We start from the raw sequence: 27,669 nt of genomic DNA on the forward strand, positions 1-27,669 counted from the left end.
ATAAGAAAATAAGTTCTTTTCAGATCATGTAGGTGCCCCTTTAAATTCAAAAGCGAGGAACACTGACATACCCTGAGCCCTTTGAACTTCACTTTTCTGACAATTTTTAAGGCAGTAGTAACTTCCATTAGGATTTTGTTTCTTGAGTATTTTTTTAAGTATAGACTGACGACTTTTGCTTTGGTACCTTATACTTTTGCTCTGTAATACTGTGTCACATTAAAAAGTCTAACATTGCTTCAGCTGGACACAAATTAAGTCACAAAAGACTCTTTTGCCCCTCTCTGAAGTGCTCTGGGTGTGTGTGAGTGAGTGGAGTGTGCTAACACACAGCTCTGCTGCTCAGCAGCTCAGGGAGAGCCCTTGAAATGAGAATATCTGCTGGTGTCACTTTGTTTTATCTGTGGTCTCACCCTTAAATCAGGTGAGCTGCCAAAGCCCAATCAAGAAAATATCCTAATTCTTGCCATCAGGTTCATGTCAAGATGTCAGCATTAATATGATGGGAGAAGCAGTTCCTCCTGTGACATCTGACAGGGAGGATGAGGAGGGTAACTGCCTTGGCTTGTGAAAAACCTGCAGCACTAAAAACTCAGTTCTGCTGAGAAACATTTTCCCCAGCAGCACCTCACCTGCTAACAGAGCAAGAAAAGCACCTTCCTGGCATTTCCTCCATCATTTTTCTGAGGTTCTGGAGCCGCCTCTGGACTTTGGACAGGAGTCCTTGCAGGGTTCCTTCCAAGAGCTTGTGGCTTTCCTCTCCTGCCTCACTGCCCTTCCTTCTCAGGATTATTCAGGAACAGAGCTCTAACTTAGCTGTAAATTCACTTTCACCCACTCTGTAACACCCACCTAAACAAATACAAGAAGGGTTAAGGTTCAAAGCTTTTTTTTTGTAGAAATAATCAATTCTCCTCCTTTAGGAAGAAGATGGACTGCGGATGAGGAAGGTACCCCAGACAAACAGCCCAATATCTCCTTCTGCAGCTGCTGTCAAGGACGAAGGGCTCAGCTCCAGACTACTTGCTTTGGTGGTTTTGTTCTTTGTCTTTGGTGTAATTATAGGAAAAATAGCCTTGTAGAGGCAGCATGCTGGAAATTGTAAATTGGTTTGATGGTTCTGCCATATCATTGGATTAAATTTATTCATAACAATGTTTAAAAAAAAAAATTAATGTATGACATCTCACAGGTCTTGCCTTTAAATTACCCCTGCACAAATACTATGTAACATAATCTAGAAAGTTCAAAATGTACAGTGAGGAAATGAATGAAAGAGAATATGCTTCAGTGATGAAGGGGGGAGAAAATCCTGATTTAACACTACAATGGAATATTGTATATGTCATTTTAAACATTCTTAGACCCTGGTACATGTTGCTGGATTACCTCTTTTTTAAAAAAAAAAGAAAAAAAAAAGGAAAACTAGAAAAAACCTCTTCCTCCACTGCTGGAGCTGGCCCTAGGGATGTTTGGAGCTGGGTTAGGCAGGAGGTGTTGATAACTTCTGTAAAATACGTTAATCCACCATTCTGCTCATGAATTTAACAGTTTCTGTCGGTGTCTTCAATCTGTGCAAGTTACCAATTTCTTGGCACTTATCTGAGTAGTGAGAAGCTGCAAAGGCAGCACTGAGGGAGCTGGGCAGCACCGAGGGGCTCGTTCAGAATAAAGCTCAACGCCTTGTTCTCACCAAGGGACCAAGCTGCATTGCTGTTGGTTCATTTAGTTGAATTAAAATTGTTCTTCAGAGATGTTTAATGCATATTTGACTTATTTAATGTATTTCATCTCATGTTTCCTTATTGTCATTGAATTTGACTAAGATTTTGTGGTATGAAAAAGGCGCCTGTTCAAAGCCAGTGATGAGAACTAAAAATTTGCTGCTGTAGTGGTGCAAGGTTCTTCTGCCTCCTGATGTTTGGGGCACTACACAACTGATGGGAGTTTTGATCATCTGAGCATTGGGGGAAACAGTGGTCAGGAAACTGTTTTTGTATGTAAATAAGTCTATCTAGGGGAGAAACAAAAATATTAGTAGTAAATTAGTCCTATGCCGTAAAAAGACCAATCTTGTTTGACTATGTAGCATCTTAAAAAAAAAAAAGAAAAAAAAAAAAGAAAAGAAAAATGAAATAAAGCCCCCAAATTAATGTTTCCTTTGTTACTTTTGTCCTGTTCTCACAGTTTTAGTGGTGGGGAGGAAACAGCGTTTTCTTGTCAGCTTTGTTCATGGCATAAGGAAAGTTGCGGTCGTATTTCAGGGTGAATTTCTTTTTTTTCAGACTGATTTTAAAGTCAAACCAAACCACTCCATTGTGAGCCTGCCACACAAAAGTTGTTCAGAGTAACCACGCTGAGGTACAAGGTAACATCCCACTTCCCAGGTTAGTTGGGTTCAGTTCAGACACCTGACAGCACCTTTAGAGTAAGGTGATTTTGTTTCTAAACTTCCTTTTACCACAAGGTGTATAAACTGTGTTTTACCACAATGGATTCAGTAGATGAAACAGTTCTTGAGCTGGTAAATTCACATTATTCTTAAATGGTAGACCCAAAAACATTGAGTGATGAAATTTTTTGAAGCATTAAAAGATGAAGCTGAGTCTTTAAAAAATGGCTTCAGTCATCCCTTCCCTGTTCCTGGGTTCTGTGAGAAAGCTCTGGGGGCTGCAGCCTGTCTGCTGCACTCTGCACCTTTGGTTGTCCCACTGTGTCTCAAGGGCTTCCTCCTCTGCAAGTGCAAATAAGTGAAATTTTACCTGAGACTTAATAAGAAAATAGGTGGAAAACCCCCCTGTAACTGCTGTGTTCAGCTCATGGACAGGAGTCTGGAGTATTTCCAGGAGGTTCAACAGAAAGGAGAGGAGTATTTTTAGCATTTTGAAGTGCTGGTGCCTTGTCTGCTCAGAGGGAAGGGACAGAGCCACTGCAGCCTGGCTGCAGAGGGCAGGGCAGGTGGGAGAGGAGATGGAGAGGGCAAAGCAGGGAGTCTGTGGGACAAATTGGGCAGAATTATCTAGAAAAGAGACTGCCTGGGCAGTAGAAGCTGAAGAAAACTTTCTAATGAAGCATTCTTTTCAGAAAGACAAGGTTGTGAGTGATACTGCAAAATTAATTTTCATGGCTTTGAAGACTATATTTGAGAAAACCTTTGCTGAAGGGAGACTGAGATATGAAGTAGGGCTTTTTTTAGGGGCTGTAAATATCTTGTTCTCTTATCAGAATTTCTGATTCACTTTGAAAAAAACAAGTTTTTTTGAGAGTCCTTTGTTCTGCTTAAAAACAGCCTAAAAGAGGTTAGTTAAAAAAACAAATCGCTGTCTTTGCAGGATAGAGGGGAAGGATTGAAGGTTTAAACTGGTCTCCTGTGAGGATATCTGTAGTAAAGTTCCAGGCAGGTTTTACACCCAGTGTAAGCTACCACAGCTGCCTTTGCTGGCCCAGGCCCTTCCCCAGAGCTCAGCAGCCACTTCTGGGTGATCTGTGCCAGCCTGGAACTGTCGATGGTTCATGGGCAAAGTTGTTCTGCTGTTTGCACTCCAGGATCATAAAGAGGACCCAGAAAATCCTCTCATGCTTTTCCAGATTCCCTTCAAACACTGATCAAGGAGACCAGGAGAGGATTGCAGTGTTGGTGACAGCTGTAGCCTGCAGCTGGGCTGACCCACACCATCAGTCCTAAACAAGACTCTTAAATTAACTGCTTGTATTCTGGAATTTAACAAAATTCTGAGGTTTTCACTCACCATTTTTGACAAGAGCCCAAACACAGTAGCCCTGAATTGTCTGGGTAATGCTTTGCCTTGCTGAGCTTGAAATAAAGTGACTGATCAGGGGAATTCTCACTCCCTGTTTGACCAAACCCTTCTTTCATAGGCAGTAGAGAGAAATCTTAAGGATTTTTTTTCTTCCAAGGTTCCTGAAAGGCCAGTTTGTAGATAGAGTGCAAATAGAGATTGGATGGATATTCTTAAGCCACCTGGCTCTTTTTGTAAGTTGTTCCTTTCATGGCAACACAAGACCAAATGTTCTCATGAAGTATTCACAAAAAGTGAATTATTCTGAAGGACATTGTACATCTTAGGAAGTTGTGCACAAAATGTAGAGTTTCTAAATAAGATTATTGTCTGGGGTTCTCACACAACATCAGATATTAGAAACCTGTGATTGATTCATGGTAGTAGAAATCAAGTTATTACTAATCTAATTATTGTCCTTGCTGTTACTTTAAGATGACCACTTGCACATTTATTGTTGATTTCTGTAACACCCAGTAGAGGATGCTTGGCGCACTCTTCGGGCGAATTTGGGATAAACAGAAACCTGCAATGTCTTGAAGCCTAGAGCTGGGAAACGAATGGAAAATGGTTTCTTCTATTTTTATGTAGTTCTCCACATCTTAAAGCAAATCCTGCGTGCATGAATGATCAAAACTTTTGCATTGGCAGCTGGGAATGCACAGCTGGAACAGCTGCACGTGCAGCCAGGACCAGCTCAGGTCCTGGGGGCTGAACAGCAAGATCATGTCATGTTGTTATGTTGAGGGGATTGATGTACCACAATGTCATTTTCTAAAAATACAGGATTGTAAAGCTCGATGGTGGTGTTACTTTTTCCTCCTGAAATGCTGTTAGTGGGATAAAGTTGGAACTTCACTTTGCAATTCACTAAAATTTCTTTTCATCAATAAACTATGAAGGGTTTGTATCTGCTGCACATGTGGACTTGCAATTCTTGTCAGCAATTTTACATCGTGGTGTGCACAAGGAGTGGATCATTTATCTCTTGACATACTTGATGTTGCATTGCCCAGTGGAAGAAAACTGTCATCCCTTTTCTTGAGAAAAAGGCACTTCTGTCTCTTCAGTGGAGTGTTCTTCATTTTCAGGCACAATAGTGGCTTCACTGTAGTGCTCTGAAGTTTGAAACTTTATTTCTCTTGCCCTATGTGATGTCCTGAAATTCCACATCCTGAGTTCTGTTTCCTGTATAAAGTAAATGAGGAAGAAAGCACCACCAAAAATCCCTTTGTTTGGAATTAAAGCCCCTGTAAAACAACACTCAGAAGCTCCTGTTTGTTGTGGCTGGGTCACAGCTGCACTGGTGCTGCACTGGTGCTGCACTGGTGCTGCACTGGTGCTGCACAGGGCCTGGAGAGCCACTGGGCCATGGTTTAGGAATGGGGGAGCATCCATGGCCCAAGTGAGCAAGTTGAGAAGTGACAGGTGGTGAGTGAAATTCAGTTTATATTTTTGGGATTTTGAGAAGATCCACTTCACAGAACAAAGTAATTGTGTTTCCACTGCTCAAATCTGCTTCGCTATAAAAGCTGATTAATTAATGGGTTGGAGGTTTTTTACTGGATAAATGAAGATTATTTTTAAAATAACACAAATGAGAGCCAGCCAGGAATCCTGCACGTGATACTCCAGTGAGCACCCACGTGCACACTTGCTGAGTGACTCTGTGTCATTCACTCTGCCATTTCCTGTGGCTTCAGTTCCTGTTCAGGAATTAATTTCACATTTGTACTTGAGGAGTGAAGCTTTGAAACCTTCACTAAACTTCCACGTAGATCTCTGTGCCTCCCAGTCCAGGCCTGAGTTTGTCCTGAAGCCTCTGCAAGAATGGAAAGCACAAAAGGGATGCAGGGTCTGTGAGCACAGAAATGAGGCTGCTTTTCCTTGGAGTAAACTTGAACTTTGGATCTTTCCTCCTGTGATCTGTCATTAGAAAATGGCCTTTCCCAGAGAGCAAAACAAAAGAAGTTAAGAAAACAAATGAATTAAGAAGAAATAATTGAACCTGTGCATTACAAGTTAACATTATACATCTGGCATTTCCGTTTATGTTTCTGCATTGGTACATTTCATTCTGATTTAATAAGTTCCTAATTTTGAGGGGTTTTTTTCAAGATTCTGAAGTGCCTATGAAGAACAGCCCGTAGTAAAGTATTGTTCCCAGTTTAGCTGTACTTCATTTTTTTAATCAAATCTTTTTCTTTAGTGGATAAACTCACAAGATTAGAAAAGCCTCTTGAACTCCCTCATGTTTAGTTTGGCAAAAGTCCCACGCACAATTACCCACAGAGAGCTACTTTTAAAGGACCTTTATTAGGGCTGTACAAAGTCAAGCACTCAGGAGTTAGGAAATGGCAGAACCAGGTTTGTGCTTGTGAGTTTGGGGAGTTCATTGCAGTGTCTGATCACTTCAGTGATCAAAAAGTGAGCTGATGCTGCTCAGGAATTGTCCAAAACTGCCCAGCTTTGTGTGCCTGGACTTGGAGAACCCTAATTTCTCTTCAGTTATGTATAAATAAGTTTTTAAAAGTTGAACTTCCAGTGTGGCACTGTGGTGTTGGGTGTAACCCTGGTGTGTGTCAGGGGGGATTCTTTGTGTTCCCTGTGTGGATCCCAATTCTTGCTCCTGGCGCGGTGGGGAGGAACTCGGAGCTGAAGCAGCAATTTCTGTTTCCACATTTCACTGGGAGGCCACACACGAGTGTGACTGGAGCCAGGAATCTCTGCCTCAGGAGCGTTTCTGTGGGGGCTGGAGGCTCTGCTGCCCAATCTCCCTCCTGCTCTGTTCTGCCTGAGCTGTCAGATCTCCCTCCATTCCCTCCCTCAGCGCCTTGGTCCAGGCCAAGTCATCCTTGCTCCTTCACTTGGCAAAGGCATCCACGTTCAGCCGAGCATCTTTAAATGGCTTTTCTTCCCTGCTGCCTGTTTTCCATCTGGGTCTTTCTTCCCATCACCCTTCCAGGCCTGCCCTTCCCTGCCTGCCTGGGCTCTCCCCTGGCATGGAGATCTGACTGCTCCTGGATCCCTTTTCCCATCCCACACAGCCACTCACCTCCTGCTTCCTCTTTGTTTTCTCTTCCTCTTCACTCCTTGGAGCCACAGGCCTTGTCACCCATCTCCTTTCTGTCCCCAGCTTCCTCCAGCTGTTCCAGTGCAGTGGGTTTATTTACAGTGTGGGACAGGCTTTTATATTTATTCCATGTGGATTGTTTCTCAAACAAAGCAGTGGCACAGTGCTGTTAATGTATCTGAAAGTGCTGCAGATTTTTTTATTATTTCATTTTATCTGGGAAATCTAGAATGCAGAAATGCATTCTAAGGTGTTTTAAACAGGGAGGCATGAAGGTGGTTAATTGGAACAATAAGTTACAGTTAATTGAGCTGTGTGTCAGACCCAGGACTGTTTGTCTGGCAGACTTGGCTCACGCTTTAACCTTCTGCACCTGCTAAAGAAGCAGAAAATTGGAAGGGCAGCTTGTCTGAGGAGATCGTGGTATTAAAGAAGGTGCTGAAGGCTCAGTCTCAGTGCAGGAAGCCAGAAAATTGTTTGAGACTTTGGAGTATTTTTTGTTGTTGTTTTCTTGAGTGGTTAAAAAAAGATTAATATTTTTAAAAAGTATTCTAAGAGAAGTGAATATGAAAGAGTTTCCATGTGCCTGTTACCATCAGCTTCCAGCACACACTGGCTTGGGTTTTCTTCACAGGGACAGTAAAAAGGTATTTATTTGTTTTGTAGTAGAAAGCAACCCAGCAGGCAGGATTAAAGCTCCTGGTCTATGTCCTAGGCCTGTTTTTCTGATGCAGTGTTGGACATAAAAAATGAAATTATTTGGGTTTGTCTTGTTTATGGCAGATAAAGATAAATGAATGTCAGAACTGAGGTTGGGATCCTGATTGCAGTGGAGCTCACAAACAGCCGTGTGAGCTGCTAATAAATGTAATTGGTGCTTCAAGAGGGCAGAGCTGAGCAAATTTCATATCAGATCTGGGAGTCGGGAGGAAATTAGATGAAAAACTGAAGTAGAATTGACAGTTTTCTAAGTGAAAGGTATTAAATGGCCAAAAACCCAATAGTTTTGCAATTGAGAAGAGAGAAAACTTTGGCTTACTGCCCATCCTACTTCAGTGATGAAATAAGGGGAAAAATTAGATGGAAAGTAACATAAATAAGAAAAAGAGAAGCAGGCAGCAATCCATTAAAAATGGGAGTTGGGAAATGTAGAAAATAAGGAAAGCACAACCCAAAGGAAAAGAAAAATGTGGGTTGGAGAGGGAGATGAGGAGCTGAAGTTCAGAGGAAATCTGCAATAGGATTAAAGAACTGTTAAGAAACAGATGCAGGAGATAAAACCTAGGGATGATGTAAGAACTGGAAAGGTGGTATAATTCCTTGGCTCAGGATTAAAAATTAACAGTTTTTAATTCAGTAGGCCCAGAAACCTCAACCAGTGTTTGCAAGGGAGGAGCCTGGGGCAGTGTCTGAGCTGCTGCTGGGGTGGTCAGAGGGTCAGGGCAGTGGGACACCCTGGAAAGGGAAAGGGAGATGGATGTTCCTGATGGAGCTTGGGGGAAATCCTTTCATTCTTTCAGGTTTCAGGTCTCTTTGGGAGCAGAGCAGGGGAAATCCTTTCATTCTTTCAGGTTTCGGGTCTCTTTGGGAGCAGAGCGGGCTGGGTCTGTCAGGGCCCTGCCAAGCTCCTGTCCCTGACAATCACTGCTGAGCTCAGAGAGAACAGCACTGAAATGGGGATGCCCAAAGGAGGGTTCTGCAGGGACCTGGCAGATCCAGTGGTTCCACATCACTGAGGAACTCAGATACAAGATCACTAAAGATAAAATGTAACAAAAATATCCATAGCCAGGCCCAGAACGGCTAACAGCTCCATGTACATTCCCAGTGCAGTCCCAGGGTAAAAGCCTAATGAATACGAATGTGTTCTTGTTTTTAATTACTGTTAGCTGTAAGTGATTATCCTTTTGTGTGTCTCAGCTGGGAGAGTTGGGAATTTTGGATGCAATTTGAATATTTACATTCTACAAGAGAAGCTGAGTAATTGGAATGGATGCAAAAAGAAAAAAAAAAGGCAGAAATTGCTGGTGGAGTGTGAAAATGCCTTAGAGAGGGTGAGAGAAAACTCAGTTGGCTGAGTTTTTCTACCAGAATTGAGACTGTCTTGATTTCAGTGCACTAGTACCTTCACAGGCAGCAAATACTGCACACTGCAGCTCTCTGATCTTAAAAAGCAACACAGGAATCACCGACTGGCAGTGACAGCCAGGCAAATTCAAATTGGAAAAAGGCACAAATTCTTAAGAGAGAATAACTGTGTAATTTAGGAATGTGTCTTCAAAAACTGTGAACAGAACAATAAAAGTTATGATATTTATGCAAATAGCTCTTCCATGGGTTTTTTTCCTCTCAGAGGTGTACTTAGGGGGGAAGAGGACAAGGAGGCTCCTGATGAGGTTTCACAGGGAAGTTCAGCCAGCAGAGCAGCGGGCACTGGTGCTGCTGGAGCCAGTGGTGCAGAGCCTTCCCAAGGGCTTGTTGCTAACATTCCATAAAGTGTGTGATGGTGTTTCACAGCATGTGAATCCCATCCCCACCTGGAAAGGATCCGTGGCCTTGTAGGAGCTTTTACACCATGCAGGACCTGGACACTTGTTGAGTTTAATCCATATCTGTGCTGTGTAAATGAAAAGAAGTATCTGCACACAAATCTGATTGATGGGGCAAATGTAGGGCAGGAATTGCCTTGTCCCTGCTCCACCCACGCTCCAAAGGCAGCACAGGGCTGTTCCCTTCTCCTGCCGTGTCCTGCAGAACAGGTCCCTGTGCTGATGGGAGCCACAGGAGCCTTTCCCTGGGCTGTGGTGAGCACAGGTAAAGTGGTGAAACTCCTGAAGGAAAGGTTCTGCCAGTGCACAACCAGTCAGATTTGCCTGCTGAAGTCTCCAGGGATTAGGGAGGGAACACAAGGCAAGGCAGCCAAGCCTGGCCCTTCTGTATCACCTTCGAGTAGAACTGTTTATGTGCATGACTAATATCAGGTCATGCCTGGAACATGTGAACATGCTGACAACATTTATGTCACAACTGTAATGCATTTAATAAGCATCTCATTTGAATTATTAATGTACAGATCCCCCCAAAGTATTTTTGTGTTATAAACCCCATAATTTATCTAAGTACAAGCTGCAAGTTCGTAAATACAGCATTAAGAAAGTGGCTATTGCATAGCTGCTTTAACAAAATACCTTTTGTGGGTAAGATATATAGGCTTATTTGGAGAGGTTTTAGCTGCTGGAGAAGGGCTTCTCGAGGAAGTTATATGATGCTTAGCTGCAGCAGACAGGGAATATAATTTCATAGTTTGTCCTGCTTGTCAGTAGGAATCAGTTTGACCTGACTGTGCTGTCTGATCCGAGCATCTCTTCAGCTCATTGTTCACCAGAGGCAGATTTATAAAACATCTGTACAGGAACGAGCCTGGAAGTGACACTTTGAGAGGAGAGCTGGATTAACAACTGCTGTGCCAGTAACTAAGAAGGAGGCAGTGAAAATCCATGGCCTGAGAAGGCTGGTGAGGGATCTTTGCCCTCCCACGGCGCGTGGTGACGGTGCCTGTGCCGGGCACGGCAGCGGTGACACGGGGACACTGCTGATGTCTCCCACCAGGCCAGCTCTGCTCTGTAGAGCTGGGGTAGCACAGCAGGGATGCAGTGCTGCAGCCAGGGAGTGCTGAGGCGTGGAGCTGTTGGGCACAGAAGGGTTTTCCATCTACTGGAATTATGCAGGTGGAAAAGTCAAGCCCTCTGTGAGGGCTGTTCTGGGCATCTCCAAAGACATTTTGTGGGTCCCTGTGTGTGACACACACGGGCAAAGTGCAGAAAATATCTGTGAGCTGCCAGAGGCATGTGAACCGTGCCCTTCTCAAGAACACTGGCTGTTTATTGCTGACTGACTCTGCAGATTAAATTTGCATGAACAGCAAAAAGGAGTGCGATGGGAGGGAACTTAACCTCAAAGAAACTCAGCAGCCAACACTTCGGATGTTTGAATTACATCTGAATCAAGCTCTTGATTAAATCTTAGCAATGTCAAAAGCTCAAAGCAGCAATTTTAATTGATGTCACTCTTTTCCCCCCTCATGTTGCTAAATTATCTGTTGCAATGTGCAGTGCATCCGTGTCACTACATTAAATTTGCACGCAAAGAGGGGAGATTAGGCAATAAAGCCACAGCACAAACAGCGTGGAGTCAGGCATATCTCCTTGGCTTCATTCACTATTGGGTGTTTTTAAAAAGTGTTTCCAAATCTGAGTAAAACTGATTCCAGATGTGCTCATTTGAAGGAAATAAAAATCACGCTAGCACCAAGATTTATCTGAATTCTGCACCGTACCTGAAGAGATAACTAGTCCCATCTTAAAAACAGAAGTGCTATAAACAATAAAAAGGCCACAGGCAAAGGTTTTAGTGCTTCGATCCCATTAGCATCCTTTCTTCCCACGTATTTCAGACTAATGTAGTTGGAGAACTCCTCGGAGGCTGCAGCACACTGGACCAGGGGGGCCTGGTAGGACGTGGGTCGCTTGTCGGGGCTGTCGGGGCTGGAGCCGTCCGTGGGCCGCTCCCCGATGTAGAGCAGGCTGCGCTCCTGCGTGTCCCGCTCCGTTTTGAACAGCTCGTACTCGGTGTGGGGCAGTTTGATGCCCAGAGCCAAACATCCGTTCGTGGGCGTTATATCCTGCTCCAGCCCGGCGCTCCAGGAGCCCGCCAGCCCGCAGCTCCCCGCTGCCGAGGAGTTGAGCATCGCCACCGTCACCTGGTCCATGGGCGTCACCCGAGCCTGGGTGACCTTAAACGCCAGCTCGGTGCCGCCCCGCACCTTGGAGGAGGGGATGCCCTGCGTGTAGTGCCCGGAGGCGTAGATGGTGAAGGTGGGCTGCCTGCAGAGCGGGTCGGAGTAGTGATAGTAGTGCCCTTCCCAGGTGTGGTTGTTGCCGTGGAATGTGAAGTACCTGGTGAGGAAGAGCACGGCCGGGCGCACCTCGCAGTGGGCGCTGACCCAGCTGCCGCTGAGCCGCATGGGCAGCGCGGCGCGGGCGGGCAGGATGGGCGGGTGGTGCTCATCGGCCCTGGCGATCATCCCGCACGCCGGGCACGGGTGCACGTGGTGCTGCAGAGACAGAAAATAACAAAAATAACAGCTCTGCAACTGGGAAGAGAAAAAACCAAAAAAAAAGCCCAAAAAACCCCCCAAAAACAACAACAAAAAAAACCAACAAAAAAACCCCACACCACCCAAAAACAGAACCGGAAAAAAACCCCCACCACCCTTCCAGGGTATTTCGAAAGCTGCGACTCCCCCCGTCCACAGCAGGGTGCGGAACTGCGGGGAGCCTGGCACAGGCTGCCGAGCAGATTAAGGGAGATCAGGCGCTGCCCTGCTCTTGGCTATTCTGGTACTGAAGGACACCGGGCTGTGCCCTGCGGCCGCCCCGCGCTGGGGCTGCTGAGGACAGCCCGAGAGGGCGCCCAGGGCAGGGCAGAGGCGCTGCCAGGGCAGGGCAGAGGCGCTCCCTCGGGACACCCAGGGTGTTCCCCATCCGTGTTCCATGGCGGGCTGGGTGAGGATGAGGGCGGTGCCAGAGCAGACGCCGCAGTTTTTGGGAGTGGAGGAGGCTGTGGCTGCTGCGGCTGCAGCTTCCCAGGACAGCCCGAGGTGCTCTGCCTGCCCCGGCCCCGCTCCTGCCCGCGCTCCCACATCCAGGGACGCGGGGGAGGAGCGGGATCAGCGGCAGGGGAGGGAGGGACGCGGGGTTACCCAGCAGCCAGGACGGGAGAAGAACAGAACCCTGTGCAGAAGGAGGCCCTGACCTTCCCTTCCCGCCGCTGCAGAGCCCTGAGTCAAACCAGCCCTGCCCCTGAGCCGGTGCCAGCAGGGGTTTTGTGGAGCTTGGAAATTTTTCTTGAACTCCATATATCACAACTGATTTATTTTTAAATAAGCAGGGTTGGAACATTATATAATTTTCTAGAACACGAGCTAATCTTTACTGAACTGTCACAGGCAAGAAGGTTAAATAACTCAGTAGTTAACTGTAGGGTGGGTAATTTACATGCAAGTTGATTGGAGTCTACTGTAATTTAGTCATTTTCAGCTTGCTTTACTGCTACTGTCACCGTAATGAGTGCTGACAGTACACAGTACATTATGGCTAAATAATCCCAGAAGTTGGCAAATATATATGCTCTCCTTAGGCAGGAAATTCTTTGATAATGAAAGGTAATTTGGGGAGAATGGGTTTCTTTAAAACAGATATAAATTTAAGGGTAAAAGAGTGATATTTTCATAAAGAAAGTTAAAAAATAATTCCTGACATAGCTGTGTAACTCACCGGCACAGGCATATGGATGTCAGTTCACAGAAAATAAAAAAAAAAAAATAAAAAAAAGAAAAATCCTGTGCCCAATAAAATTATTACTATGGACGTGGAGCAAAACCCCTTACTTGCTTAAACCAGTCGTGTGAAGTTATTTCTAATGTATGGCAGCTTCTAATTATCGCCAAGTGGTGACATCATGTGCAGGTCCATTGGAGAGCTGTTGGCTGATTAATTACAGGGCTGCATTCAGAGAGTGAATTTCAGTATCTTTAGGTTTGGTTTTAAATTAACTTTTAAAAGTGTTTATGTTTACCATCTGGTTTTGCTCATATATATGGTTTTGGCCCAAGATAACACAAGTTTAACCAATTTGAGAATGTTGGAGAGGGAGAGAGGTATTGCTCTGTGTTTTTTGAAGTTCAATTGGTGTAGTTGGAGATGTGGGAAATGTTGCCCCAAAATATATATATATATTATTTATTTCCATTCTCTCTGGGATAATTCAGAAAGGTTTTTTCACCCCATCTCACTGCTCCACCATTTCTGATTTGATCAGCTTTGATTTGGATGGAAAGCTGCTTTCCTGGGAATCAACTAAGTTGCTATAAAACAGAAAATAAAATAGAATAAAAGACATCCAAGTCTGCTGCTCAGTTTTATGTATGTCAAAATGGAAGTCTGATTTCTGTGTAATAACATTATTGTATTGGGACACGTTCCTGTGCTGCTGGCATTACAGCAAGGCCTGAAGAGTTAATGACAGATCCCTTGTTCCCCTCAGCCTGGAGCACACCCCAAGGAGCCAGGAGAGGGCACAGCAGATGAAGGGCAGAGCAGATGAAGGGCAGAGCAGAGGAAGGGCAGAGCAGACAGGCTCTAACAATGTGCAGCCTGCAGCCTTCACTGACTTTGGTGAGGGAAACAAGGAAACTGCATTTCCTAGGAAAACACGGCCAGACAAAAGCTGTCCAGGCCCATGTCAGTGCAGGCTCGTTTCCCGTGCTGGTTTGGCTGAGCTTGCACCCATCCTGGTCCCGTTCTCTCAGAAGGGCAGAAGTGAACCCCACATGCCTCGGAGCACCCGGGATTGCAGCCCTGCACCCCTCACCCGCATGTCCCTAGGGCTGAGGGGGCCAAGGGCTGCAAGGTGCCACTTTCACACTCAGGGAATTGCTGGCAAAGCCCTGCTGCAGTGAGGGGACCCTGCAAAGGCCTCATCCTTACCAGGGCGCTCTGCAAGGGGCGCTGGTAGCCGGTGGGGCGGTAGTGCAGCCTCTCCCCCCAGTCGGTGTGGATGTCCCCCAGGTACAGCTCCTCCACCAGCTGGCTCCCGCTCTGCTGCGGCTGCAGCAGGGGCTGGAAGTGCCTCTCCACACGCAGCAGGCTCAGCTCGTGCATGGCGAAGCCCAGGGCCGCCGTGCAGTCGCGCTCTGTCTTGGCGCTCAGCACCTCGTACAGCGCTCCGGGCGCCCAGGAGCGCCCCGGGGGCAGGAACCCGCGGCAGCCCTCGCCGGAGGTCTGGTTGATCCACGAGGCCACCTCCCGCATGGCCCTGGGGCTGTGGAACACGATGCCCACTTTATGCAGGTGGTAGTCGGCCTCGGTGGCCCCGCGGGTGATCCAGGAGGCCTGGCGCAGCCGGAGCTTGCCCTTGATGACCAGCGAGTAGGAGGGGTCGCGGCAGGAAGGGTCCCAGTAGTAGAACTGGAGGGCCTTGAAGAGCCGGTTGGTGTAGAAGAGGTAGGAGCGGGTCAGGAACTCGGGGCCCGGCCGCACCTCACACCTGCGGGGAAGGCAGCGCTGAGCCACGGCAGAACGGGGAGAAACCCCTGCCAGGGCAGCCGGGGTACAGGAGGAGAGGGGAGAGCAGAGGGGGGAGCAGCACCGAGGATGAGAGCCTCCCACACATGGTGGCCGCCCTTGGGTGGTTTTATAGTCTGGGCAACTGCTACCAAACTGGACAAGGGATGGAAAAGGGAAGCATGCAGAGGGCAGCTGCACCCCGATGGATAGGAGCAGGAGGCTCTAGGGACACCCAGGGGTCTCAGCCCTCCTCCAGATGGGAATGAGGGCTTGGGGAAGGGGAGAAGGAAACTCTTCTTGTTGCCTGACAGTTTGCTGTACTGGGGGTGGGCAGGAGCTGTGCTGAGGGGCTAGGGCCTCTGGGGGTCCATTCTGAGACCCTCCAAGGGTCTGGGGATGTGTTCCCAGTGGATGAGGTTGCCTTCCTGAGAGAACGAGGTGGTTTACCCGGGTGCTAAGGGCACATTCCTGGGGATCTGGGGCGCACTGAGATGGATGTTCCTTCCCACGGTATGGAGTGTCTTCCCCGTGGTTTTAGGGGAGCTTTGTCAGGGGAGAAGGGCGCATTCCCAGGGCCTGGGGGTGCCATCCCGGGGTTTGGGGTGCCTTACGTGGGTTCTGGGAGTGCCTTACCCGGGGTCTGGGGGTGCCTTACCCGGGGTCTGGGGGTGCCTTACCCGGGGTCGGGAGTGCCTTACCCGGTGGAGACCCAGCGCCCGTCCAGGCGGGGCGGCAGCGGCGCGGCGATCCCGGCGCTGTCCTGCAGGTGTCGCAGCTGCTGGCGGCAGCGCGGCTCGGCGGCCGCGCAGGCTGCGGGACACGAGGGGCGCGGGTCAGCCCGGGCGGCCCCGGCAGAGCCCCCGGCACCGAGACCCCGGCACCGAGACCCGCAGAGGGAACGCACCCGGGCGGGCTCGGCACCGAACCCTTAGCTAAGGACACAGGTTTGTTATTTCCCTCAAGGTTTCCGACTTGAGTTTCATCTGAATCCAACTGGTTTTTAGATGAAATCTTCAAATGAAACCGAGCGCTTTGTTGGTGTTGTCCCCCTCTCATGCTATTGTTGAGGCAGTGGCTGGAACGGGGAATTACAGCATGGGAACGCTGGCCTCGCCTGTCGCCTGCCATAAGGACAGTAATTCTGTCACTTACCTCATTTCCCATAACAACGGATGTTATTGGCTTAGGGAATGTGTGAACACTCAGCTAAATCCTGAAGACCTTTGCATGCACACACACATATGTACATATATTCCTACATTATTCACCCTTTACTTAAGCACTCTGTGGCACTCATTGCTTCTCTCAGAAACTTGGGATTTCCCCCTTCATGGCACCATGGAATGAGCTGTCGGTGAGGCTCCTCCTGAAACCCCAGTGATTCTCTGTGGTACAAATGACTCTGGTCCCAGCGCAGCTCAGCCCAGCCAGGGCTTTATGAGCCCAGATGGGGTTCGTTTGCTCCAGCTGTACTTTGCATTTTACCCAGGAGTGTGCTGGACATTTTGAAGCCAACTTTCATTCACTCCATACCAATGTTAAGACATGGGTTGCTTTCCAGCCTGCCTATCAGCTGGAACAAAAGATCCAACATCTATGTGTTGCCTTCCCACAGAGGATGTGAAAGGTTTGCACACCCTGTGCCTCAGTCAAGGAGAGGAAGACACAGAGTCACAATGTACAAGCTCTGGACCAAGCCAAGTGGGAATTTGGTAATTAAATATCTAAGTCAGAGGCTCCTGGAGAGGGAGCCCCACTAAATCCCATCTAAAAAGAGAGGGATTCTCACTCAGTAACTTCAGACTTTTATCTGCTGGATGAGTTCAGTCCCTTCACTATGGTGCTGCCATTTGTGAAGGTTTTAAAGGTCACTTGAAATGTATTTGTATAGAAGCACACAAAGCCTGAATTACCACAAGAGGAATAAACACACGGAAAGGGAAGCCCCCAGTGAGGCAGGAGAGCAGTACCCAAAGGCCAGGGAAACCAGCTTTGCATTTGCTGGACTTTCATGCACTGGAGAGCATGAAACAGCTGGAAAGACACCTAATTAGAGTTCAGGGCTCTTCTGGGAGCAGACCCACAACTGCTGTTCTTACATCTTAACTGTTCTTACCATCCTTAAGGGCTGGACGAGGTGAGCAGCACAGCCAACTCCTACACAATTGCTTGCACTCGTGCTTCCTAAAATGCAGTTCCTGTGATTCTTCATGTGAAAATGGAAACTTATGGGATGACAAAACCCACTGCTATTAGTTAAACCTCTAATTTGGCAGCTGCAGCATGTTTGAGGCTGCCCCATGGGTGCCTATTTAGGAGAACCATTAGGAGCTGGGGATCTGTATCCTCATCCCCTTGACTTTGCTCTGTGGTCCTGTGTGCTCCCTACTCCCAAGGCTTTTTTTTAAACTCACGTTAAAAGAATAAGCCAAGATTCATTTGAATGCCCTAAGAGGCCTAAATACTGGAGAGTCATCAGAACAAGGGCAGTCCAAACTGAACCAGAGTTAAAACAAAAAAAAAAATTATCCTAGAGAATACAATAAATAAAAAAATAAGTGTATTTGTATTAGAGGTAATAATGGACATAAGGGTCAGATATCCTCTTGCCCATAACCACAGAAAGACTCCAGAGGTATCAGTGCAGTCTCTAGATATATAGAATGCAGCTATAAAATATACAAAATATAACCCAGTCAGCTCACAAACTGAGCTCTGTGTGTGTTTATTGCAGCAGAAGCTTCAATATCTCACTGAGTGCTTCGTGCTACTCTTGGCAGAAACACTAAAATTCTGCATTGTTTGGGAGCAAAGACACTTTGGCAATGCAATCACTGCATTTTGACACATTCAATACAAAAGGGAATTTTTATAATCGGGATCAAACTTCATGGGGAAAGAAAAGAAAAGAAAGAGTCTCCAAAATGTAAATATTTGACATTATGGGAATTCCTAAGGATTTTGTCTTACTTAATTGTGCACAAGACTCCAAGCTGGATGTATCCTCAAACAAAAAGCTACTGGCTTGTGTCCAAATTTTATGGCTGTTTTTTTTTTTCTCTCAAATACTCTAGCCTCAACAGATCCAAACATCCTTTCTCCTGAACTGGAAAAGTTCAGTCCCAGACCTAAAATCTGCAGTTAGAGCACTTCTCTGTTCAAAGTGGCTGTCACTCATATGTCACTCTGTTACTCAGCCCCTGGTAAAGCGCATCAGTGCAGCTCCTCTATCTTAAGAGGGACACAAATTAAATGCTCTATAGAGTTCTCAGGCAGGAGGAAGGGGTTACTCACAATTCATCTTCAAGACAAAAATCTTCATTCATAGGAAAATCTAAAGAAATGCCTAACTGATTTCTTCCCCTCGCTCGCTCTGCCGTGTGTCTGTATCGATTAACCACAAGCGTTTCCAGGGAGCTCCCCAGCACAGCACTTGGACAAAGCAGGGGCTTTTCCCAGATTTCTGGTGCAGGCTGCATCCCAAAAACTGGCCCAAAACCTCGGAGCAACGGGCTGCACAAACACTCAGGCAGTCAGGAGTGGCAGAGCCGGCAACGTCACCGCAATCAGCACAAACCGGATCAAGCCCTGAGCAAACAGCACCAGCAGCCACTGCAGACCAACTATTCCAACCCTCATCTATATAAACCACTCTCAGGAAAATCAGATCCACGGCGTCAAATGATAAGAAGGGCAGAACTGGAAATTCTCATATTTTCCCCACAGTAAATTGTTGGTAAAATTAAGGTGAAAGATTCCGAGGCAACGGCCAAGCCTGGAAATGAGAGCCTTGTGCTATGCAAGTGCTGTGTGCTCCAGATGCAGAGGCACTTTGCACTTCTAAAGGAAAAAACCATCAACCAAGAGAGAAATGCTGTCATATTCCTCCTTGGAAACAAATCTTGTTTGTGCTCCCCCCAAGCAGATTGACTCTGGAAAAAAGCAAAGTTGAGTCACACATCTGTTTCTTCATAAATAGAGAAGAAAATGCAAATACAGTTTGTAACAAATTAGTTACTGTGGATCAGCTCTTCTCCAGAGCTAGATTGTTTATTCTGTTACATGTTTATTGCCTCCTATAGCCAGAATTTATCATTCCCATTTATAATTCTAATGTTTCAGTTAGTCACCCATTCACAGGGATAAGATCAGGGCCTGAAGTCATGGAGCATTACACATTTCTTCATTTCGAGATGACATAAAACCTTTGATATTTTCTGGGGAATGTTCAGACTGGAAAGAAATAGATTATAAGAAATGTATCAATATATTTTGCATAAATGAATTATACTTTTCCACACAGCCTTCATTAAAACAGCAAAACAGTGTTTATTTAGCATTTTTCTCTCCTGAGAGCCCACAGAATGGATTTTGGGCTGGTTGCTAAAGGAATAAGCATTCTTTTAAAAGCAAAGAAAAGAGTTGTATTTAGCAAATCAATTTTTCTTGCATCTGTGTGGAGATTAAGTTAGTGGTGCTTTTAATTCACTCAGAAAAAGACATTCCCAAGAGAACAGCTCTGTGGTAAGAGATAAATTTTATATTATAAAGTTATAAAGTTATAAAATTTAAATATAACCCACCGGGGATGGAAAATTGTATCACAGCATAACTTGCATTTTGCCTATATGCAAACTGAACACAGTTCAGGACAGGACTTAAGCACACGCTTAAATCTAATTGGTTTCAGTGAAACTTAAGCATGTGCTTGAAATTAAGCCAGTGCATGAGCATTTTTCCTGATTAGTAATGCCTCCCTGAACTGATGCCAGAATGTGGTCAAGTGGTTGAGGGAGGATGCTAGTGCTTTCACTGGAGCGCTGCTTGGTTTTTGGAAAAGTATTTCTATTATTCATCCCTTCTCCTGTACCTTCTCCGGGTATATTCACACTTAGCTGTTTCACCAGTCTGGTGCTCAGTTCACAATGTTCATAAAATGCTTTGATTTCACTAAATTTTTCTCAGTTACGCCTTCAGGGCTGGCACAGTGACTGTATTACCATGAACTATCACTGCAGAGCATCACCTTGAGTTTCCTCTGAGCACAATCACACATGAAATCCTGCAGATCCTAAGAGGAAACTCAGCCGACTCAAAAGTCCCAAGTAGCTCAGGATTTTAGAGAAGTTTTCAAAACATACTTTCACCACATACTTTCAGCATAACAGCAAATGAGTTCAGACATCCAATTCCATGGTTTTAGCCTGGCTTTGTTCTAAGGCTGTGAACACTGCCTGATCTGTCTCATAGCCACAATTAAAATGGTGAACGGCTTGTGGTGAGTTGCCTGGAGGTTTTTAAGGCACTAGAGAAGTAAATATTTTGCTCTTGGAATCCTGGAATCATGTATTTTTCTTGTTAAGTGTCATGTCCAGCGACAGACAACAAGACAGATTGGATTTGTGGTAGGGAAGGGGAGGAAGGAGAAGTAACTCAAAGATCTTCTTCGGTATAAACTACATTTAAATAAAATGGCTTCTTAAAACTGCCTCTCTGGCTGTTTACCCCAAAGACAACCAAACCCAACACTGTAAATGGGATTCAAGGGCTTGATCCCAGTTTTACTGGAGTCTGTAAATAGGAAAGGTGCCATCAGCACCTTATTCAGAGGATGGCCATCCCCATAAACTGACAGTAAACCCTCTGTTTGAGGAAAGAAGGAGAAATGGGATAGAGGGAATCACAGAATGGTTTGGGTTGGACGGGACCTTACAGATCATGATATTCTCAAACAGGGTGAATTAAGCATGACATGTAAGAGCTGGCACAGAGGACTTGTGATGACAAACCAAAGCACAAGAGCCAGATGTGAGTCCACCCTCCCAGAGCTCTCCTGCAGCTGATGCTCACCAAAACACCACTCTTGTGCTACTCAACAGAGCTCTACGCACAACACTCTTGCTGTCCTGACAGAGACAGGAGCCTTCTCACTTCATGTTCCTCCCTCTCACCCCAGCTGCTGCCCAGAGTCAGACCAGTCTCTGCTTTTTCTACAGCTGAAGTGGTCAGTGTGAAAAGCTTTACGGGAGAACAGAGCAGCAGTTCCGAGCAGCCCAGTGGCCCCAGCTGGCCCAGCCACTGTGGCCAGCTCAGGGTAACTGGCCCTTAGCTCAGAGCCCGTCCTGCTGCCAGCCCTGCACTGGGCAGCCCAGCCAGGGACAGGACAGAGGCAACAGGGTTGAGAACAAGGCCCTGCTGTGAGCCAAAATCTGAGAATTTACGGAGTTAAAATATCATAACTTGTGTTAAGCCCTGATCAGTATTGCCTTGTAAGTTTGAGACAAGTAAATATATAACTAAAACCCAAAAGAAAACAAAGGAAAGAAAGGTAACTTTTTAGAAATTAGAACTTTTTTTACTCGAGAATTGCTGCAAGTTTGACTTCAGTTTGGTGAGACAGGTGAGACCACAGTGAGATCTTTAACTCCCTGGATGCCTAAACAGTGAGAGGCTGGGGACGGAACATGGGGGAAAGCATTTCCCAAAAACAAAAGCAAGACAATTCAGTCCAAGGCTGAACGACACCCCAGGGCTACTATCATGACTCAGTTAAATTCTAACCAGAATTCACATTCTTACCAAATGGCAAATATTTCATCTACATTCCTTAATTCGGATGAGTTGGAAACCCAACAGCAAAAACAGCACATGGATGTGAAATTAATGCCACTCTCTTGTTTTGAATGTATAGTGCACCCATGCAAGTTTTGGCAATGCCCCTGAACCCCTGCACAGACACTTTATTAGTGGCTATCATGGCCATTTTTAATAATGATGGATAAGCATATTTTTTCCTGGAGTGCTTTGAAGAGCAGAACCAGTAATCAGCCATGGCTTGGCTATAAAATGTCAACCTCATTTCAAATGTCTAAATCACTCTCATGGACCAAGACTGCAGAGAGGACCACCCACCACATAATATTAACATAAATACAGCATTTACCCAAAGCAAAATGAGCAACTGGAACTGGAGGGAGTTGAGAGTAAAACAACAAAAAATGATGAGGGGGTGGGAGGGATTGAGTTACAAAGAAGATTAAAAGAGCAGAGTACATATAGCCTGGCTGAGCAAGATGGATATGATAACAGCCTATAAATATTCACAAAGCACAAACACCAAGGAAGGGAAGGAATTCCTTGCAGTGAATAAAAAAGATTCTGTTGGGAATGAATGAAGAGAGGAAAAACATGTGGCTTGTATGGCAGAGTGAACTTCTCGAGGCACAATGTAGTAGGCAACATAAGTCCACTTGCTTGGCAGGATTTTGAGGGATTGAGCAAAGCATTAGTTCAGCAGGGAACAACCCGCTCTTGGCAGGGAGTTGGCGAAATAATCTGAGAGGCCTTTCAGTCTCCCACTGCCATGGAGCAGTCCCAGTTCCCTGCTCCCACGGGGGACAGCTGCTCTCCTGTGTGAGCACATTGTTCACTGTCCTGCTCTTCAGGATCCCTGCCTGGCCTCCGTGGGACTAGAAAGGAGGGCTGGATGCACAGAGGCATTTAGGGATGTAGAGACCTGAGCAACTGCAATAGGTACTAAACTGCTGGACACAGCTGGGAGTCACAGCAGGTCTCTGCCATGTCAAGTACTCACTGTTGAAAATCTAAGTCCAGGAAATTAGGTTATAAATCCACTAAAGCAAGAACAATCCTTTTGTTCTCTCTTTATTTAGCACCTAACACAACAGGACTCTTGGCGCTGCTGCAAGGATACTGTTTATAGTAATAAAAATAGGATCTAATAGGATCTAATATTCTGAGGCTACTTGGCTCCTGCAAAGCCAAGGATGAGAAGAGCATTCAAAAGCAGAAGGTATCCTCAGGAAAAAAGCTCTGCAGAAAGGAGGGAAACCGATCCAGAGCCCACACCAGCAATGCACACACGTTTAACTTAGAGCCACAAGTGACCACAGAAAAAGGTTACTTGTTCAGCTGGAGCACAGAATTAAAGTTACTTCTAACATGTGTTTTGGGGTCTGGGTGTGGTTTCTAGATAGCCTGAAATTTCAGTCTACTGTTTTGCCTGTCCACATTAGCCAAGTTTTGATGTGTTCCAGTTCTCCTAAACTCTGCCGACAGATGCTAAAATCAAAGCTGACATTCAACCTATGTGCTGCATAATCTAATAACAGGACTTGTGCTACTCAAAACTAACAAACTCTGGGAGCTTTTCTGCAGCAAAACCTTGCTGCCATTTATATTTTCATTTGTCTTTTCCAGGCAGCCTAACTCGGAAAAATGATTTTTTTTCTTCTCTGAAAAGCTTTAAAAATAACATGTCATTATGTTTTTGTATCAACAGGGGAGAGCCAAGCCATAACCTGCCCTGTCCAGCACTTGTGGATTTAGTGAGAGTGTGAACAAGGTGAATCCAATTGTCTCAGTGGGGAGCTTGGTGTGTACATTGATCCTAGAGTGCCAGGAGAAAGCTGTTTCCAAAGACCACAGTCTTGGAGCTAGACAAGGCCAAAATGTCACACATTTGTCAGCGTTTCTTATTAACCCAGGAGAAACCATGGGGGACTTTTTCAGTGCTTGACATGCACTCAATTTGAAGCATTGTTTTAAAATCTAAACTCAAGCAAATCTCTTCAAGCACTCTGTGGTGAGACTTCTCCTGTTGATTTATGTCCCCTCACACCAGCTGTAAGTAGAGGTTGCACCAACCCAAATGTCTGACAGTGCCACAGGAGCTGAGCTTTGCAGCACTCAGTTACAGCCGAATTCAAACTGTGATGATTCAATAAAACACCACTATGAAAGCCACAATTATCACACCATCACCCTGCTAAAACTCAAAAATAATGATGGATTTCAACCCTCTTATCACTTAACACCCTGAAGCTCTGGCATTTCAAATAGTTATCAGAGGTTCTTTTTTAAGACACAGAAACAGAAATTTTCTAAATTTGCATTTTAAACCATGAGACTTTTTAACTCCTTAAAGAAAAAAAAAACCCACAGATTGCAGTTTACTAACCTCTAAGATCTTACACAATTTAAAATGGCAAAAGGAGCTGTTCTATGAATCATATTTTCAGTTTCTGGCAGCACTCTTAGCCTACAGAAGAAGAGTTACACATCAAAATTCTCACGTTCTCACTGTCAGCTTCTTGGGATTATTATATCTGAGATACACCATCTTAAAATCAGGAAGTTTCTCTTCTTTCATTCCTTTATCTTCCTCAGCAAATGAGTAAGAAAACCAAAGCACTTGTGTAAGAGCATTGTATAGGTGCTTCCTAATTTTGAAGTTGATTTTAGTTTGATTGTATCTCACTCATGAAAGTGTTGTCTTTATATGACATATGCTCTGTTGTGGGGAAACACAGGATCCCACTGAAAGCAAAACCTCTTTCCAAACTTTGTTCTGCCAGATGCAGCCTCCCCTAGCACTGGATTCCAGCTTTGGTTTTCTTCACAGCAATTTCTGGCTTTTGAAAATCTCCTTACTCAACAATTTGTGCTTGTGGGGAAAATATAGAAACCACACCATTTTTTTTTCACTTGTGCTTTTTTTACCTCTCAGCCCTGTTTTTATCTATATCCATATACTTTGAAACGTGGCTAACCCTATAATTATTGAAAGAACAAATAAAGTCATATCACACGATCCAGCATAGCACATTAGTTGTTGATTTTTTTTGGCCAGCTCGAAAAATGAAGAATAAAAACCACCAACTTGGTAAAAAAAAATTAGCTAAGTAAACATTACCCAAATAAATATTTGAACCAAAGACAATGATGTTGGTTTAATAGTAAGAACAGACATATTATTGTGTAAATAGACACACATCTCTATGCTGAATTCTGTTCTATCACTTATGGGATTCTCTTGCTAATCTCTTAACTGAATGCAACTGGTGATCTTATCTTACCTCAACACTGTCACTTTCAAACTTAAAAATAAACACTGAAAGCAAGAATAGATCTTTTATGTTAAAACCATTTAAGAGAAGTTACACATGAAAAATATCAGTGCGGTGTTATTGGAATGTACAGACTTTAATGAAAGCTTAGGTAAAACTCAGCAAATCTCTGGGGACATTTCCAGGAATGAGTGATTCTTTTCTGGAGGAGACTCCAAAGTCAGATCCAGTTACCTAACTAAAGTGGTTTTTCAACTAATTATGCACTGGTGTCATGCCCATGCTAATGCTCAGCCTTATGCAAAATGCAGAATGCCAGGCTTGCTCACAGTGAGCAATGCTTGCTTTGATTTTAATGACTTCTGGGTCTGACTTAGGTATTTAAATAGTAATTTTGAGGTTCAGTTTCCATTCTTACTGAAATCAGTGGAAATTCTCTCACTGACATCAGATGCAAGAAGCAGAGAGTTTAGGTTAGACTGGACTAAGAGAAACTGCACAAGGATTTAAGAAAGAATTATTCTAATTAGACTTCAGGGAGTAAACTTACATAATGCAGTATAACAGATCACTGAGCAGAGCAACTTGAGCTAATAAGATACTTAGAGAATTCATATTTCTCAGCTTTATTTTGCAAGCAACACACGACTAAGATCCCATGTTAGGAGAACAGGAAAGTAACTCTGTAGAAGTGCCCTGCTCAGAGATTTCTTTCTGCTCCTTTACACTTAGTGCAAGTAATGTCCAATAGCTGTCACTGCACAGTTCTTTTGCCTTGATCACTAAGCCCTGAGCTGCACAGGCGAGCCAGTGTGGTCTTTGCTGCCCAAAACCTCAGATGAGTGAACTAGGCAGTAGAAAGAGCAGTAGGAACCAGGTGCCTGGATTTTCAGTGTCCAGACTGCACAGGGCCCTCCGGGACATCCTCCCAACCCTCCCTTTCACCTGTCCCTGCTCAGGAGTCTCAACCAAGGGTCTTCTCTGCATTTCCTGGGAAAACACTGTCTGAGGATGGAAAAGTCTCCCTCAGACACTGCTCCCTGTTGTAAACAGAAATCATCTTGCGGTTTTTTCCCAGCACAGTTGCCTTTGTTCTCCCATATGGTCTCTTAAGCCAGAACCTTTTCTTCTGAAACTGCTCCAAGAGCCGTGGGGTTGAAAGATGCCTTTCTGAAAGGGAGCCACAAAGATGCAGCTTGCGCTGCTCCAAGAGTCTGTCTGCACAGCTGGGGCTCAGTGTCACGTCCCTGGAGCCGGAGGCTACTTGTGAGGTTGTCCCTTGCCAGGGCAGGTGCTGGACCCTCCCAGGGAGAATTCCCAACTCCAGAAAATCACCTCTAAGCCCTTCCTGCAGCTAAACTCTGCTCGATGTTCCCCGTGCACCACACTCGGGACAGGGACCGAGCTGCGGTGGCAGAGGGGATGCCCGACTGTCTCTGGGGAGGGGGCAGCGACCCCAGCCACTCCGGGACCCTCAGGTGGGAGCAGAGACTGAGATCCAGACCAGCACCTCCCTGGGCAGCTCAGCACCGGACCGCCAGCCCTTCTGGCATCCCCGCACGGCGCTCACCCGGAAAAGGCTGCAGGGGTTCTGTCCCCGCTCCCGCTCCCACAGCTCGGGGGCAGCAACCCGGCTCTCCGGGATCCCTCCGAGGCGCTCTCCGGGATCCCTCCGAGGCGCTCTCCGCCCGAGCGGCGGCGGAGCTGCGGAGCTCCCGGCACCCGCACGGCGGGGAAACCCTGCCCGGGCCGGGCAGGCACCGAGGGTGAGGGAAACCCTGCCCGGGCCGGGCGGGCACCGAGGCTGAGGGAAACCCTGCCCGGGCCGGGCGGGCACCGAGGGTCACCCGGGCAGGGAGCTGCGAGCTCCCGGCGCCAGGTGCCTCCTGCCCGGGTGGGCACCGCGGGATCCTCGTCCCGGCGCCAGCCCCACCGAGCGACTTCCCCGCGCCCTCCTGGTCCTCTCGCCCCCTGCTCGCCGCTTCTTTGCACCCTTTTCGCACTCCCCTTGCATTTTCCCGCATCCTCCTCCCCAGTCCGCTGCGCTCTCCTCGCACACTTCTTGCACGCTCCTCGCTGTCCCTCTGCAGTCCCCATGAAGTCAGTCCCGTTGCACTCCAACTCCTTAACACCCTCCTGCCCGCTCCTGCCCCTTCACCGTGCCCGGACGGGTGAGGGAGGGGACGGGGAGCTTCATGAGGGTACGACCCCGACTCCGCCACCCGCTCTCCCTCCCGCCCTCTCTCCGCGGGACGGCACCGGCCGCCGGTGGCACCTACCTACGAGCAGCGCTGCGAGCCACCAGCACCGGACCATGGTGCCCGCTGTGTGTCCCGGCCAGAGGCGCGATCGCCGCCGGTGCCCGCGGAGCTCAGCGGGGCGCGGCGCCCGGCGGAGCAGCCATGGGCCGCCTCCGGCGCTCCGGTGCCCGCGGCGGCGGCACCCCGGCTTCAGCCCGCAGGCGTCCTGCTCAGCCCGAGCCTTGCGAAGGGATGAAGGGCGGGGAGGGGGGCGCGAAAACAGAAAAGTAGATATTTTAAAATAAAGCACCGCAGCCCACCCCGCCTTCGCCGCGGAGCGCGTCCCCCCGGCTGCTGATGGCTTTAATGGAGCTTGGCAGCCACAGGTTCCCGCTGCCAGAAGAGGTGGAGACTCCGCCGCCTGCGCCCCACATGCGGCCGCGCACCGCACACCCGGGGGAGGAGGAGGAGAAGGAGGAGGAGGAGAAGAAGGGCAGCCCCGGCCCGGCACCACAGACCGAGGTCGGCACCCGCCTCGGGCCTGGCGCTTCTCCCTCAGGG

At 46.7% G+C, this 27,669-nt stretch overlaps 2 protein-coding genes across 2 annotated transcripts in view; one reads left to right on the top strand and one right to left on the bottom strand.

Moving 5' to 3' along the window:
• VAPB (VAMP associated protein B and C) overlaps positions 1-4,715 on the top strand; it is a 32,585-nt gene extending 27,870 nt beyond the window's left edge. Inside the window, exon 6 of the mRNA XM_063404238.1 lies at positions 924-4,715. Within this exon, the coding sequence (XP_063260308.1) occupies positions 924-1,082 (159 nt within the window). The 3' untranslated portion in view covers positions 1,083-4,715. The remainder of the gene's footprint in view (positions 1-923) is intronic.
• APCDD1L (APC down-regulated 1 like) lies at positions 1,391-27,669 on the bottom strand. The gene is made up of 4 exons (XM_063404237.1): positions 27,148-27,669; positions 15,698-15,809; positions 14,421-14,979; positions 1,391-11,986 (listed from the first exon to the last, which is right to left on the bottom strand). Exons 1-4 carry the CDS (start codon positions 27,182-27,184, stop codon positions 11,222-11,224), a joined length of 1,473 nt encoding a protein of 490 aa, XP_063260307.1. The 5' UTR covers positions 27,185-27,669; the 3' UTR covers positions 1,391-11,221.

This window comes from Prinia subflava, chromosome 8 (assembly GCF_021018805.1).
Source record: "Prinia subflava isolate CZ2003 ecotype Zambia chromosome 8, Cam_Psub_1.2, whole genome shotgun sequence".
Taxonomy (NCBI): Eukaryota; Metazoa; Chordata; class Aves; order Passeriformes; family Cisticolidae; genus Prinia; species Prinia subflava.